The sequence below is a fragment of the Mesoplodon bidens genome, assembly GCF_964165515.1.
Source record: "Mesoplodon bidens genome assembly, chromosome: 16".
Classification (NCBI taxonomy): Eukaryota; Metazoa; Chordata; class Mammalia; order Artiodactyla; family Ziphiidae; genus Mesoplodon; species Mesoplodon bidens.
In genome coordinates this window covers 8365235-8382751 of record NC_138173.1, presented here as the reverse complement: position 1 = coordinate 8382751, position 17517 = coordinate 8365235, and the positions used below count along the sequence as shown (strand labels likewise).

General features: G+C 38.8%; 1 protein-coding gene across 1 annotated transcript in view; it reads right to left on the bottom strand.

Annotated features, from left to right (window-relative positions):
- RAB2A (RAB2A, member RAS oncogene family) overlaps positions 1–17517 on the bottom strand; it is a 74872-nt gene that overhangs the window by 34049 nt on the left and 23306 nt on the right. Inside the window, exons 2-3 of the mRNA XM_081259007.1 lie at positions 13210–13281; positions 6286–6353 (exon numbers count right to left, since the gene is read on the bottom strand). Of these exons, the coding sequence (XP_081115133.1) occupies positions 6286–6353; positions 13210–13281 (140 nt within the window). The remainder of the gene's footprint in view (positions 1–6285; positions 6354–13209; positions 13282–17517) is intronic.

Here is a 17517-nt window from a genome sequence, read left to right as displayed (position 1 = left end):
CCATGCCTCTCTTTCGCTTTGTCACACCTTACCCTTCCCCCTCCCCATATCCTCAAGTCCATTCTCAAGTAGGTCTGTGTCTTTCTTCCTGTTTTACCCCTAGGTTCTTCATGATATATATATATTTTAATTCCATATATATGTGTTAGCATACGGTATTTGTCTTTCTCTTTCTGACTTACTTCACTCTGTATGACAGACTCTAGGTCTATCCACCTCATTACAAATAGCTCAGTTTCGTTTCTTTTTATGGCTGAGTAATATTCCATTGTATACATGTGCCACATCTTCTTTATCCATTCATCCAATGATGGACACTTAGGTTGTTTCCAGCTCCGGGCTATTGTGAATAGAGCTGCAATGAACATTTTGGTACATGTCTCTTTTTGAATTATGATTTTCTCAGGGTATATGCCTAGTAGTGGGATTGCTGGGTCATATGGTAGTTCTATTTGTAGTTTTTTAAGGAACCTCCATACTGTTCTCCATAGTGGCTGTACCAATTCACATTCCCACCAGCAGTGCAAGAGTGTTCCCTTTTCTCCACACCCTCTCCAGCATTTATTGTTTCTAGATTTCTTGATGATGGCCATTCTGACTGGTGTGAGATGATATCTCATTGTAGTTTTGATTTGCATTTCTCTAAAAAAAAAAAAAAAAAAAAAAGAAAGGGACTCCTAACAGCAGCTAAGGGTATAAAGGAAAATGCATTTCATGAGACAGGAACTAAGTGAACAGCACCAGAAAAACCCGGTTGGGGTGGCCAGAGTAGACCGTGAGCCGCCAACTCACAATACAGCTCTGTGATTTCTGGAAAAAAAAAAAAATCAGCAAGATACCAGATATGCAAAAAAGCAGTACAGAAAAGTCCGCCTTGGGAGATAATAGCCATGCTCATTTTGAGGATACTTACTACTAAAATTAGAGCCACAGAACACGTGTGAAAGAGAAGCCTTGTAGTCCTCCGTTTTCCATGTGATCGTTAAATTAAATAAACTTGATTCTTTGCCCCAATACCTTTAAAATTGACCTCCAATTGCCAGATAAAGATTCCCCCAAATTGGCTTCTCCATGTGCCTAAGTCTTTCTGTTGAAACAATTTTTGTAGTAACCAGTCTGGCAACTTAACTCCTCCTCCTCTTCTGTTATCTCCATAATATACAACTTCACACACATCAAGCTACTGTTAAAAAAATCTCTACCCTGAATGTAAGTCCTAAGCTCTTGGGAATCTGATCTCTATTTGTTTCTCTAGAATTTTATATTATTATTCAATAAAAGTCTTGTTCATACAGCCGTTTTTTTTTCTACTGGTATTCTGCCCATATTCTGAATATTCCTGCTTTTGTGCCTCTGTTTAACTCTTTGCCTGAAAATCTTTCTCCTCTATTTATCCAATTTCTATTCCCTTTGAGGACCAGTTCAAGCCCCCTAATCTTCTCACAAAGCTAGGAAGCTTGCCTACCACAGCCTATACTTATCCTTTTCTCCTCACAAATCCAAAAGCAATTTCATGTGATCATTTGGTTCTAATACTATTGATTAGATAAAATGAACACACTGCTCAAATGCTTATCTTTTTTCCTCCTTAGTTCTCCTTGAGGGGTAGCCTAACTCAGAACACTGAAGTATATTTATAGTGGACACTCAAATATGTTATCCTGATTGATCCCAAACAGCCAATAAAGTTAGAAAATTAAGATATGTGAGAATTAATATTACAGTAATACCTCTTACTTTCATTGTTAGTCATTTATCTAACAACTCCAGCTACAAAGAACACAGCCAAGAGCCAAAAAGAAAAAGGATTTCTAAGTAGCCAAATAAGTTGTCCAGTGCTCAAGCATGGAATCTCAAGTACTTTACTAAACAGACTCAACTTAAAAATCTAGACCTGTGATCAAGGAACTGCTATCATCGAGGAAAAAGATTTTGAAATCTACACGGTTGGGACGACAGCAAGATTAGTAAGAATCACGGTAATTTTTAAGCTGCCTCAGTGACCACAGCAAGGATGGAGAACAAGTCAACTGGGACTATTTAATTCTAGGTCTTTTAAGGGAGTTTCATACAGAAATTAAAGTAGATTCTGGGAAGAGAAATAAAGGTTGTGAACATCTAGGAAAGAAGAGATGTTGAATGCTTTAACAAATTTAAGAATAGTTACTTTAAAAAAAGACTCAGGATGCAATTGCTGACTTCAGATTCTTCTAACACTGCCATGTAAGAGAAACTGGAGACCACAGGTAGGAGGTAGACATTAATGTAGAATGACATGTTGAAGAGTTTCCTGTCCCTGTGGTTGTTCAAGAAAATGTTGATAAACAGCTGCCAAAGGAGGTGAAACAGCTGGACCTCCAAAGGCCTCTCAACTCCTGGGGCTGGGGGGATGGGAGCAAGAGGACTGGCAGAGGCAGGACTGCTTCTCAGGGCTTGGCTCCAGGCTCTTTCTCTAGCCCCCCTGAATTCTGGTCATCCATCCTCACTGCTCCATTGAGACAACAAGAATTCTCATTTTGGGGGTAAGAAGGTGGATATGAACTGACACATTTTACAAAGGACCAAAAAATGCCTGTGATTTCCTGAAAAGGTACTTTTAGCATATAGGTTTCACATGATTTTTTACATAGTTTCACTAACTTTTATTTGATGGGAAAAATATTTGTCAGTCTAATGTAAGAATACTTTCAGGGAAGGTGAACAGACGCATGGACTTAAAACATCCATACTACAAATTTTGGGGGGAGAATAAAATTTGGATATGCTGGGAAGGCAACTGAAAAAGTAACAAAAAGCAAAAGACAAGCAAGAATAGAAAAAGGTGGGTAAAAACTGGATGAGGGTCTGAGAGTGAGAATGGAATTGGGTACAAGGCATGTTTCTCCTTTGACTTACCTTGACATCAGATACCAGGAATATCAAACATTTGACTTCCCATAAAAGAAAAAAGGTTACAACAGGGGCAGCGGAAAGTGCTTTAAAGGATACACTGATAACTATTATCACTGCTTCTGGCAAGGCCTTCAAGGAGTATCTGTTGGCAGCTGTACTTACTATTTTTGAAAGAAAGCAAAGATGCTAGATGTGGAAATTTTGCAAGGAAAACCCCTTATATTTATTTTTATCTTTATTGTGAATGGAAACAGATATACAATGGATGACAAACATCCTAAGATACTGAGACTCAGTCATTGGGAACTAAATTCCAGTTTCTTAAGGCTGATGAAACAAACCATAACATTTGGCAAGTTACTCCCTGAAGGACTCTGGGATGGGTTTGTAAATATTCTGGGCCAGGAACAGCCATGACCCTTGCTACTAAAAACACAGCTTGCTATACAAATGTATAGAAACACTGAAAAACATTAACGATATGGGAAACTGTGTTTCACTAGATATAAACTAAGTGTGGGAGCAACCTTAATGTGTCAGATAACATCTATTAAAGAGTTTCGGAAGTTAGCTATGAAAGAAGAAAACCAATGATAAGGGGAAAACCTGTAGGGCAGAGACTCAAGAAACTTTCATAAGTTAACAGAGCTTTTTGAACAGTCCTTAAAATCTGGAACAGGCCATGGTTCCTAGCACCCTCCATCTGGAAGCCCTGGAATTCTTTTTGGGGGGGTCACGATGTCTTCAAAGACACCAGTCTCTCCGTGTTAGACAAAGGGGAAAGAAGACCACCCCCTGCCCTTCAGAGGAAGTGTGAACAAGAGGGTTGTTTTTGTTCTATTCCCCTTTCATACTGTCCAGCATAAGTAATTATTATAGATTTCTTTTGAAAGATCACTGCAGGTAAAACAATTAACTCATAAGCTAAGGGGAAAATAGGTACTTATCAAAAGAAGGCATGTCTAGTTAATCTAGAAAACAACTGGGGAATGAATGATTTGTTCAAGTTTCGAAAAGAGGGGAGGGATTATTTAACAGAATACCTTAAGGACAGAAGAGCAACTGAATAAACAAAATGAACTACAATGAGGTGGTTTGTGCCTAAAATATCACACAATTTTTATTACTATATTAATCTTTCCTTTTGAAACCATGTACTTTTAGTAGATGGTATCTTTTCAGCACTTCCAATGATCCTAAAGTTGCTTAGACAGAATGAGATAGATACTTCACTCATTCATTAAAATTCACCAAACGTTGCATCAACCAGTATAAACTAAGAATACAAACAAGGCACAAAGTTGAATAAGACATAGATGGTTCTTTCCCTCATGATGCTTATTCTGAGGAGGGTAAATATGGGAACAAAAAAACCCTGATAACAACGGGGTAAGAGCTATAACAGAAATATGCATAAAGTCTTATGGGGACAACCAGCTATCCCATGGGGGTCAGAAAGGCTCCACAAGTATTGATATCTGAGCTACCCTTAAACAGAAAAGGGGGAAAAAAGTACTTCAAGCAAAGCAGGTGTTTATGCAAAGTACAAGGTATGAAAAACATCTTTATTAAAGAATAGCAAGTAGTTTGGTTCACACTACGCTGCAGGATGTGTGCTGCACAAGCTTATTAGCTAAGGAAGCAAGTTGGTTTATGTTGAAACAATCCTTCTGAAAAAGAAGTGAAACTTTTAATACAGAAGTAGAAAATACTTCCTTTTGGTTAGAGATCATTAATTTTAAACCTTTAGGAAAGAAGGGACTGTGCATATTTTACTTTTTGTCTTGCATGGAAATGCAGTTTTGAAGTCATGTCGCCTCAAAGAATTTAAATCCAGAAAGTTATGAGACGCTACTGGCTGGGAGGGGAAAACACTAAGAAATGGTAAAAGCATAAATCTTTACTGCAAAAAGAGGAAATAAGCAAGCACAAAAACACAGAGTCCAATGTATAACTCTGGGACTGAGCAAGATAGAGATTTGGGGTTTTCCATTTCAAGGATGATTGTGTGGTGCATGGGAAGGATCAGCCTTCAGAAACTTGGTCTTCCTGCGAATCCAGTCTCTGAGACTGAATATTCTTCAAGGTGCCTTCCTTCAATAATGGCTATTAAAGGTGACAGGTAAGACACTAAGACTGCATGATTAGGGGAAAAAAAAAAAAAAGACCGGGGTATATGATGATAAAATTCCCCATACTTTATATTTCACTTACTAGTTTAGAGAGATGCTCTTTGCAGGAGACCTTTTGGTTTTTCTCAGCTGGGGTTCTGTGAAGAATTAAGTCCTAACTGCCCTAAGGTAGTGGTACTCAAATTGTGATCCCTGACCCTGGGGAGTCCCTGAGTCCTTAAGGGTCCATGAGATCCTCCTCTTCCCAACTACCTATTTGTGTGAGGTTATATTTTCTTCATATACTTCAACAAAACAACACATAAGACTCAGTACAGGGGCAGATATGAGAATCCAGCTGTCTTCTACGAAGCAGACAGTAAACAGATTTTTCAAAAGGTAACAGAATGGCACTCTTCACACTGGAAAAATACAGTTTTTTTGCTTGGGAAAAACAGTTAATTTCCATAAAAATTGCATCATTTATCCTAACATACAATGAGTTTATTGTGGTTATTCTACAATGAGTTAATCATTAACTATTTAGTAAGTTTCTCAGTTCTAATTTCTAATATGGTAAATATTGACAGCTATAAGCCACACATGCAAAGGCTCTTTGAGGTCTTCGCTAATTTTTTAAAGTATAAAGGGATTCTGAAACAAAAAAGTTTGGGAACCTCTACCTTAAAGCATCCATTGTACATAAGAAAGTAACTTCTCTTTTATGCATAATATAGGAAGACAAAGAAAACAGTCACTCAAATAATTTTCTGTGGTTCAGATGAGAAACTGCCATTAAAACATGACATAACAAGGTATGTAATAGGCACTCAATGAATATAAATGACAATCAGGAGCTGGAGTAAGGTAGCTTCAAGTGGTTGGAACTAAATCATACTTTTAAAATAAATGAATAAACTGACAGATCAAGTGACTCTATCGTATTGACATTCACATATTTTACTTCTTAGGTATATGTTAGACATACTGCTTGTTTTTCTTAAAAACACAGTTTCTAGAGCATTTCTGTTTAGATCCCATAGACTGAGCATTTGCTCAAATATGTTCACCAAAACCTGACACCTCGGGTACCGCTGTTTGAAAACACTGCGTAATAAAAATGAATCTTTTCTGGTACCACATATTCCATCATGGCTGCAGGGGCGTTGGTGTCTAACAAACCATAACAAGCATAAAATAACATTAAAACAGAACAAACGTATAATGTAATTTTATAAAACAACTTTATTGAGGTCACACAGTGTATTTTTGCTATACTTACTGTATCCCAAATCTGAAGTTTTATCTGTTTCCCATCAATGGTTATCATTCGAGCACCGAACTCTACACCTGAATAGGACAGAAAATGTCTTGTTATACAAACTAGTGGGAATATATTTAACATTTAAGGATTTTTTTAAAAAGGTGGTCTATGGGCTTCCCTGGTGGCGCAGTGGTTGAGAGTCCGTCTGCCGATGCAGGGGACATGGGTTCGTGCCCCAGTCCGGGAAGATCCCACGTGCCGTGGAGCGGCTGGGCCTGCGGGCCATGGCCGCTGAGCCTGCGTGTCTGGAGCCTGTGCTCCGCAGCGGGAGAGGCCACAGCAGTGAGAGGCCCGCGTACCGCAAAAAAAAAAAAAAAAAAAAAAAAAAGGTGGTCTATTTCTAGCACATGTTATGCCAAGTGATATACAGATTAGCAAATACAGCTCCTATCCTTAGAAAATGTATAAGCTAAGGCAGAGGCTAAGGATATAATTAAAACACTAAGATATCTGAGTCTAGTGTAGTCAAGAAACCAACTGTGGTCTTCATGTTTTGCAGGCTCTGTAATATTTAAAAAATCTAGAAATGAGATTCAAGAACCATAATTATTAATCACAAATATTAAAATTTCTTAAAAACTATTAGTGTGGTATAAAATTTACTAAAATGGACAGATGAATTTCAACATCGTCTTGGTTCCCAGCATGGGTTATCAACTAGGAAAGAAATCTCCAAATCCACCCACTAGAGATGACCACTGTTTAAACATATTTTCAGACATTGCTCCATGAATAAAATACCCACAGAAGTATACAATTTTATATAAATGGGAACACATAAATGCTGTTCTGCAATTTGCTTTTCAGTCACTGTGTCATCAACATTATTCTGTACCACAAAGCATCTTTATGAGTCAAAAAATATATAAAACTATACTACTGTTTTTGATGGCTGCATAATATTCCTGTGTGTGTGTGCTATCTCTATACATACATGCATTTTATTAAGTTGGTTACTCTATTGCTAGAAATTTTGGTTGTTCTCAAATTTTCACTAAGTAGTTGATGCTGAAATGAATTTTTTTTTTTTTTTTTTTTTTTGTGGTACGCGGGCCTCTCACTGCTGTGGCCTCTCCCGTTGCAGAGCACAGGCTCCGGACGCGCAGGCCCAGCGGCCATGGCTCACAGGCCCAGCCGCTCCGCAGCATGTGGGATCCTCCCAGACCGGGGCACGAACCCGTGTCCCCTGCATCGGCAGGCGGACTCCCAACCACTGCGCCACCAGGGAAGCCCTGAAATGAATTTTTCAACTTATTGTTATGATTTTTGGCAAATTACAGGAAATAGGATTGAAAGTACTCATTTAATCATCAAAACAGGAAGAGGAGAAAAAGAGGGGGTAACTTCAGAATAGCAAACAACTGTGAAGGTGACTCTGCAAGAAGTCTATCACTCACATTATACCACATCATTACTGCTTGGAGTGTGTTCTATCAGTATTTACATCAGAGTCAGGGTGAAGGGAAGACACACATGGTCCCCAGAAACCATATGTCATCCTGGCAGAAAAACAGCTTTTAGTTAGTTGCCTAGGAAAGGGCATACTGCCCAGTGCCAGAATTCCATTTCAGCATCGCCTATAATTCCCCCAACTGTGACTAGGAGAGTGAGTACAAAGGTAACTTAGCCTCCCAGGATATGTAACTTGATGGAGTTTCTACTCTATATTTTATTACTTATTCCATCCTAGGGGCATAGTCAATACAAAGAAACTAACGGTATGTTTCTTAGACTCAGAAATACAGGAAAGCCAAAGAAAAGGGACCTAGGAGTCATGATGTACTAGAATGAAAAATGCAAAACTATAAAACTATGTCATATAAAACCATTACAGTGGGGCTTCCCTGGTGTGGCGCAGTGGTTGAGAGTCTGCCTGCCGACGTAGGGGACACGGGTTCGTGCCCCGGTCCGGGAAGATCCCACATGCCGCGGAGCGGCTGGGCCCGTGAGCCATGGCCGCTGAGCCTGCGCGTCCGGAGCATGCGCTCCGCAACAGGAGAGGCCACAGCGGTGAGAGGCCTGCGTACCGCAAAAAAAAAAAAAACCCAAAAAAACCATTACAGTGTTTACATATTTATCTACATGCATTTATTCATACATACTGTGTGCCACAGGGTGGGGGGCACCCAAAACAACCATCCACCAGCTTACTGTTAGCGACACAAAAACGAGCAGCTGAGGAAAGAAGCCAGTGACTAAGTATGGGACAAATGTTCTTTGAAATATCCAGTATTTAAAAGGAATGTTCTAAAGTAGAAAATTCTACGCATCAGCAAGATAGTTGACAAAATGGAGGCCTTTTCATGAATCTATTGTTTATAGCCACTGAGAGAAATCCTATTTTTCCTTCCACTGTCATGGATGGGTTTTTAACCACAATCCAAAAACATCTGCATGGCTCAATGGGATTCAAGATTTCTTAAATCCAATGCATAATGTCAAATTTGATGGAAAACAACTGCAAATTAGAAACAGACCCTTGACTGATACCAAGGGTGGGCAGGTAAGGGCAAGCAGATGTTCCTTCTCTAGAAATGACATCCTGGGCAGAGGGATAAAGATACTAAATTTTTTTTTAACATCTTTATTGGAGTATAATTTCTTTACAATGGTGTGTTAGTTTCTGCTTTGTAACAAAGTGAATCAGTTATACATATACATATGTTCCCATATCTCTCCCCTCTTGCATCTCCCTCCCTCCCACCCTCCCTATCCCACCCCTCTAGGTGGTCACAAAGCACCCAGCTGATCTCCCAGTGCTATGCGGCTGCTTCCCACTAGCTATCTATTTTACATTTGGTAGTGTATATATGTCCATGCCACTCTCTCACTTTGTCACTGCTTACCCTTCCCCCTCCCCGTATCCTCAAGTCCATTCTCTAGTAGGTCTGTGTCTTTATTCCCGTCTTACCCCTAGGCTCTTCATGACCTTTTTTTTTTTTCCCTTAGATTCCATATATATGTTGTTAGCATACAGTATTTTTTTTTCTCTTTCTGACTTACTTCACTCTGTATGACAGACTCTAGGTCCATCCACCTCACTACAAATAACTCAATTTCGTTTCTCTTTATGGCTGAGTAATATTCCATTGTATATATGTGCCACATTTTCTTTGAGGGATAAAGATACTAAAATTGACTGGCAACCATTCCATCATCTGCTGTAGGACGGCTGTTATGGTCTCTGCTTCCTGGCCTCTTACGATGCTTCATTCCTGCCCGTTCCCAAGTCCACGTCCCCACCCTCCTGTGGGTTCTATATAAAACTCCATATATTCCCTTTCCTTAACTTAAGCCGTAATTGAGTTTTGGTATATTTATCACTTTATTCAAAGTAAATACACAAGAGATTATTGAAGCTTAAGAAGTCCTTAAACAAAGATTTTGCCCCTAAAAACATACCCAATTTTAAAGACATGTTACATGAAAATCAGGTTTGGTTCTAAAGGAGGTAAATATAATAAGATTGCTATTTTAAATTCACTTATTAATAAGGTCAGGACAGAGAATAAAAAAACAAGAGGTCAAGAAACTAGTTAAAAGGCTACTATATTATCCAGGAATGAGATAAAGAATGATGATAAGAAGATAAAGAATGGTGTATACATCTCCAAAGAAAAAATTGACAAGCACTGTTGATCACTGAAAAACTATGATTTTTGTTTTCCTATCAAGTGAAACAGAAACAAAGGATTCAATTTCAGCCTCAAAAACATTAACTCTTTCCCATTTACCTTCTCATAACTGGGTTCAATGCAGGTTTTACCTTTGTATTCTATGTGGCAAAAGAAAATACTGAAACCTGAAGTGACCTAGAACTCTCAGAAGCAAACAAAAAACCCCCAAACCTCATACTTCTCTTGTGGATTGTAAAAAATTTTATTAAACTTTCTCCCTAAGTATATATATGCTTGAGAATCTCATTTAGAAAGTTTTCCTTCTCTTTTTCTTTTTTTTTTTAATGGGATAAACCATCATCCCCTATGGCCTTGAGGCTCTCTTCCCAGATACATTTTCAATTAACAGCCAATTTGGCTGCCAGAGAAACTATCTGTGGAACCAAAGGCCAGGCCTCATTTACCTGACACAGTCAGGGAGTGATGCTTATTTTCTTCATATATGTTAGTCACTTTCAACCTTCCAGGACAAAATACTCTGAAGGTAAATACACACTTTCTAAACTACCTCTAGATCATTACCATCCTTGTAGAGTAAGTACTTGCATCCTTGCACAGTATCCATTTACTGAGCATTCAATAATCGATGCCTACTAATTGTGTGACCCTGAGCAAGCTAAGTTATTAAATGTCTTCTGTGTTTTGGTTTCTCTTATTTGTAAATGGTATTAATGATATCCATCTCATCAATTTTTTTCAAGGTTAGAAGAGTTATTACATATGTGGAATCTAAAAAATGATACCAATGAACTTATTTAAATAGAAACAGACCTAAGGACATAGAAAACAAACTTCTGGTTACCAAAGGGGATAGCGGCGAGGGGGCAGGGGGAGGTGCATAAATCAGGAGTTTGGGATTAACGTAAACACGCGACTGTATATAAAATAGGTAAACAACAAGGACCGACTATATACCACATGGAACTATACTCAGTATCTTGTAATAACCTATAATGGAAAAGAATCTGAAAAAGAACATATATATATGTACGTATAACTGAATAACTTTGCTGTACACTTGAAACTAACATAACACTGTAAATTAACTATACTTCAATTAAAAAAAAAGTTACTACATACAAAATAAGTGCCTGGCACACAGTAAATATTTGGTATGGGTCCACTGTCATTACTATTTTATATTATACCCTCCTCTGTTCATCACGCAAAGGCAAGCACGCAGCAGAATCAAGACACTGCCTTGTGCCTATTTTAGCAAATCACTCCAACATTCCTTTAAAAAACACGTGCTAATTACCTTCTAAATTGTTTTTATGTCAGAAAAATAAATTCTTGTGATGGGTGTCACAAGGTACAGTAGTCAGGGTCCAACCAGAAAAACAGAAACCATACGTAGGTATTTAAAACAGAGGGGATTTAAAGTAGGGAACTGGTTGCATTCAAGGAAGGGCTGAGAAGCCCAGGGAGCAGAGGGCAAAGCAACCCAGAGATTAGGAACAGCCGGAAGCTGCTGCTGTCCCTAGGCCTGGGGGCAGAGAGAGAAACCAGGGCTCCCAGAGCCCAGGAGCCAGACCACCCGTGGGCCTGTTAGGCAGGGGCTGTGGCTGAAGCCACGGAGGGCACACAGTTAACCCCAGCAGAGAGGGGGGAAGGCCCGCAGCTTCCCTTTGCTTTTGGCCTCCTAACTCCCAGCGCTGCGCATCAGCGAACCCAGAGGGAAGCCAGCTGGCACAGTTACAGGGGTTACAGTTTTCTGAAAACTCCCTCTGGTGCACTCCCCCTCACATAGGCCCCCACAAGTAGAGCCTACGCCGATTTCTAACAGCAGTGAGGCTCAGGCCCATCCGCCCAATCAGGTGTGTCCTAACAACCAGAAATTTACACGAAAGCTTCAACGAAAAGGAAGGCACTTTTGTCTAGTACCCTATATGAAAAACAACTGGCTAGTTGTCTCGGGACCGAATCCTGCCTAAGAGACGGCCTCAAGGTTCAGACCTACGGAGCAAAGAGCAGATCCTACGCAAAGATGAGCTCACCAAAGCTAAACTGCCCCGTGAGGATCGGCATGAGAGAGCAGTACCTGCTTCACCCATTATTATTGGATATCATTAAAACTATCAAAATGAAAATGGAATCTGCATGTTCTTATTGACAGTAGCCAGTAAGGAAAGATTTTAATACATCTACAAAGTACATGTGGCTTGGTTGAATACTATTAACTGATCTAATAATTTGATTCATAAACTCTACCTTCGATGTGGTATTTTAAAAATACACAGGACATGAGAATCAACTTGTTATGAGTAGTGAGTTAATCATATCTATAGAACATAAGCAGTCACTGGCTGAAAAGATACATTAAGCTATCAATTGCAAAGTTTAACTAGATTTCCAGTTACCTTGTTTCTTCATGGTTGACTAATCTCTAATTGTTACTGGGCTACAGCCATAGAGGAATAATCTAGATTCTTTAGCTTTCAGAGTATAAATATAATTTTTTTTAAAACAGATAACAACCCTGAAACAGTATGCTTAAAGTTTTTAGTTTTTCACTTAATTTTACACTTTTGCATATTAATGAATAATACCACTAATAATAAAAACTAGTGTAGCTAATAGTAATAACAGCTAACATTTGTTGACCACTCCTTACCAGTAACTGTCTCATTTATTCTTCACAATTGAGGAAACTGAAAAATGCTTGATGGTAGTTTTTCTCAATTAATAATTACAGGTAAGCCTAAAGCACTTAACATGCTGCCAGGCACCGTTTCAATGCATCATATTTATTAACTCATTTACCGTTCAGAGTAATTTTGTGAGATGGTTACCACTATTTTTCTCATTTTACAGATAAAGAAACTGAGGCATGGAGTGGGAAAGTGGCTTGCGCAGCTAGTTAGCAGCAGAGCCCTGATGTGAACTCTGACAAAGTGGTCCAGAGTCTCTGCTCTTAACCCCTCCCTATGATATACTGTCTCTCAATCAACTGTTTTATCATTAAATACAATCAAAATCAAGTATTAATGTCTCGCTGCATTCCAACCACTTTTAAAGAGTTGGGGAACATTATTTTTACTATACATACTTGTATTTTTTAAAAGTGATGGAGACTAAACTCTGTACAGCAACAAATCTAGTTCCACTGATTTCTGACTCATCACTGATGGAATGAGCCCTCTAGCACATTCCACTCCCACTACCCAAAACTTCTAAATGCTTCTCATCTCTTTATAAAACTTACCAATAGTAAGGTCATGTACTGGCTGAAACCTCTTGTCTGTAAACTGTAGCAATAAGCATGATTTACCAACACCTGAAAGTTAAAAGAAAAAAAATTTAAGGGACAAAATTCACAGAAATTAAGAAATACTTCATAAGGGTACTTGGAAAAGAGGCAGCTAGGGTTTCTGGTGCTCTGAGAACAATCTGCCATGATTTTTCAGTGCTCTCATTTCTTGGGGAATTAGAGGACTGATGATTTGGGTGAAAGGTGTTGACCAATCCAAAACACCCTTTTCATCCTTTTGCATTCATCCAGCATTTCAATCTGAGAGTGGCAGCAATTCCCGGGGAAAACCAACCAGATCCTCCCAGCAGCCTCTACACCACAGGATTCATGCAGTGAAGTGTTCACGCGCTTCTGTTTTTTCTGTAGTAGTGAAACTATTTTAAAAACATAGTACTTTCCTCTTTTTATAGTTTATCTTATCTTAGTCTCCTATAAACAAACAAACAAGTAAGTGTTCGGGATCTACTTTTCTGGGAAAAGCTGCTCACTCTATCTTCTGGCTGATCCATTTCAGGATCGATTCTAACCTGAATTGCATTCCTTCACTCTATTATTGAGGTCTTGAATAACTTCCAAATTCCCAAATTAAAGGCAACTTTTCTGTATACATCCTACTTGCCCTCTGAGGAGAACTGAATATTGAATACCACACCACTTCCTGCTCATTTTCAGGCCCGTAACCTCACACTAGACCGAATCTGCTTACTTGGTAGCATCCTGCACTTACAAAACAAAAGGCGGTCATCATTTATTCATTCATTCACTTACTCAAGAAGTCTTCATCGAATGCTAACTGTGCACATGGAAAACTGATATGCTTCCTTCCTTACAATCTAGCTCAGGGAGAGAAATTTAACAGAATGAGTGTGCAAATAATCTATACGAACTGTAATCTGAAATAATTATAATGACTGCCATTTGAAAGAAGAAAATAAAATTCTATGAGGAAGAGTAACAAAAGAGACTGAAGGGCTGGAGAAGGTCTTTCTTAAGTGAGGCAAACTAAACTGTTCAATGTCTTCTAGATTATCCACTCAACGAGAGAAGGACAACGAATACCTTGTCACTTGCTGCCTGTCTTAAGGCAGAGATAAGTCACCTAATAATTTTGCTGAATGACTGGCCCTAGTGTCAAATGCTATAATGATTGTCAAAATGCCCAGTAACAAATCAAATACATGGTCTACGGTGTGTGTGTATGTGTATGTGTGTGTGTATATGTATGTGTGTGTGTGTGTGTGTGCATGGTGTGTTTTAGGAACTATTTTATTTGTTCAAAGTTTTTTGAGTGTTTTAAGATTCTAGTTAACTGAAAATAAATTGGAATTTCAAAACATTTGACCTTGGTTTTCTTCTTTTTCTTTTATCCACAATTTCTCTTTTACATTACAAAAGGAAAAAAACTCCTTAGATTTCTAACACCCTGAATAACCTTTCAGATCTAGGAGAGAAAGAAAAGAAATTTTTTTTTAGTTCTTTGTGTGTTTTTAAAAATTTTACATTAGAGTATAGCCAATTAACAATGTTGTGAGAGTTTCAGGTGCACAGCAAAGGGACTCAGACATACGTATACATGTATCCACTCTCCCCCAAACTCCCCTCCCATCCAGGCTACCACATAACATTGAGCAGTGTTCCCTGTGCTATACAGTAGGTCCTTGTTGGGTATCCATTTTAAATAGAGCAGTGTGTACATGTCAGTCCCAAACTCCCTAACTATCCCTTCCCCCCATCCTTCCCCCTTGGTAAACGTAAGTTCGTTCTCTAAGTCTGTGAGTCTGTTTCTGTTCTGTAAATAAGTTCATTTGTAACAGAAAATTATTTTTTAAGTGTTAAAGTACAAAACAGGTGAACAACTGAGATGTGAATCTTCAGTTCTGTTTTAAAAAAAGAGGCTTTATTTTTAAAAGCACTTTTATAGGTTCATAGCAAAACTGAGCAGGAAGTACAGCAAGTTCTCATATACTCCCTGCCCCAGGGGAGCACAGCCTCCTTCCCTATCAACATCCTGCACCACAGCGGTAACTAACACTGGTTACAACTGATGAACGTACACTGACACAGCATCACTTAAAGCCCTCAGTTTACATCTGGGTTCATTTTCGGTGCCGTCCGTTCCATGGATTTTGACAAATGTACAGTGTACCCACCATTACAGTACCATACAGAATAGCTTCACTGCCCTAAAAATCCCCTACGCTCTGTCTATCAGTCCCCCCCTCACTCCTAGCCCACTAATCTTCTTACTGTCTCCATAGTCCTGCCTTTTTCTGACTGTCATATAGCTGGAATCATACGGTATTTTAGCTTTTTCACATTGGCTTCTTTCACTTAGCAATATGCAATTAAGATTCCTCTGTCTCTTTTCTTTATTTCTATTTTTAACATTCGAAATTTCCCCATATGGTATAGAAAAAAATTATAATTAGAAATCACAGACTTTATTACTGAGGGACCTCAAGAATCATCTCACAGTCTGATAATCATTTAAGCGATACAAGAGCCTGAAACCCTTTTCTTACCTCACAACAGAGTATGGATTGCTCTAGCAATAACAATACCACTTATTCTGACCAAATACTGACTTCACTTTCAAGACACCATATTCTTTCTTCAGGTAATCAAAGTATCTTTCAATGCAGAGAACATATCCAAGTGCCACTGTGGTGTTTCCCAAGTCTCCTTAATCACCTATCTGTAGATCATTTGTCAGGATCGGTTAAATTTACAGGTAGCTCATCTTATTCAATATATGTTGACTTCTACTATTTTAATTCTGGATAAAATACTTGGGGTTTCTGGCTCACAGTCACCAACACTTCCAGATTGCCAAACTGAATTAACTAGTCTTTTTCTCAGTCCTCAATTTATTTGATCCAGAAACAGGATCTGTTTATGCCCATAAAATATTTCCACATAGTTTATCTACCTACAACCTCCTTGAAAATGATTGCTTCTGGCTTTATCAGGCTATAATCACCTCCTTGGTCCCTTCATTCTGTGACAACTGCTCTTCCTCTTCCATACAAGCCTTAAATACTGGAGGTTTCACCACCATCTCATATTTGGTTATCTTTTCTCTTCAGCTGAGAGAACTAATCCAGTTCTACAGCCCCAACCTACACCTATAAATTAGTCAGTGATAACCAAATCCATCTCTCCAGCCACCATCTTAATTAATTTCACTTTTATTATATCCAACTGCCTACTGAACATGTCCACTTTAATTCCTTCAGGGCTGAAACTCAAACTTCCAAAACCGAATCCATTCCTTTTCATTTTCCTGCCTACCATCCTTCCAACAATTCAGAACAAACTCAGCATCTCCTTCAGTATTTCCTTATCTCTGGAGTTGGTTCCCAGTGCACCACACCAACAAGAAAATCACAGTCATCCTTAATTCCTCTTCCTCCTTTATCACCTACAGCTAATGGCTCACCAATCTCATCAATTCTCTCAGAAACACCTTGAATTCCATGCTCTCCCCTCCTCTGAATCCTCAGTGCTCTAGTTCTGGTCCTAGACATGATCTTTCTGCCTTTAGCCTTTGTCCTTTCTCCAACCTACCTGGATAAACCTCTGTGAAATTTTTGCTAAAATGCACATGATTAACCGGCTCTCACGGAATATTGCTTAAAATATAAAATTCAAGCCCTTCAAAACAGTAAACAAGGTTCTTTGTATTTAGGCTGAAAAACTGTTATTCCAATAGATCATATTATCTATCATACCACAGTCTAGAGGCCCTGGACTTAAGCATAACACACCATCTCCTGTCCTCTGAAATGACACCATGTTCTTCCCCCATATCTCTTACCAAGGAACACTTCACTCCTTGGCAACTGTAACCTCATGCTTAGAGATTCCAGCTTAGGGATTCCTATGCCTTCTTCACTAAAGCATTCCTGTTCCAAAGATGCTACCAATCCTCAGGCGGAACTAATGGTACACTGTATTTCCATAATAATTTCATTTATGCCTCAAAACCCTGGTCAGAATCCCAGCTCTGTCACTTTACTAGCTGCAACATGGGGCAAGTACCTGACCTTTCTGAGCTTCAAAATCCTATCTATAAAATGGGGGAAACTCCTACACTTTGGTGAACTGTTGTAAGAATCAAATGAAATAAACAAATGTAAAAGGGCCCCTCTACAGTGCTAGTTACCTGTGTCCAGTTCCTAAACATTCTTTGAGCTGTTTATTTAGGGCATGTGCCTTTTTCTATATGCATGATATACTTCAATAAAAATAACAACATTA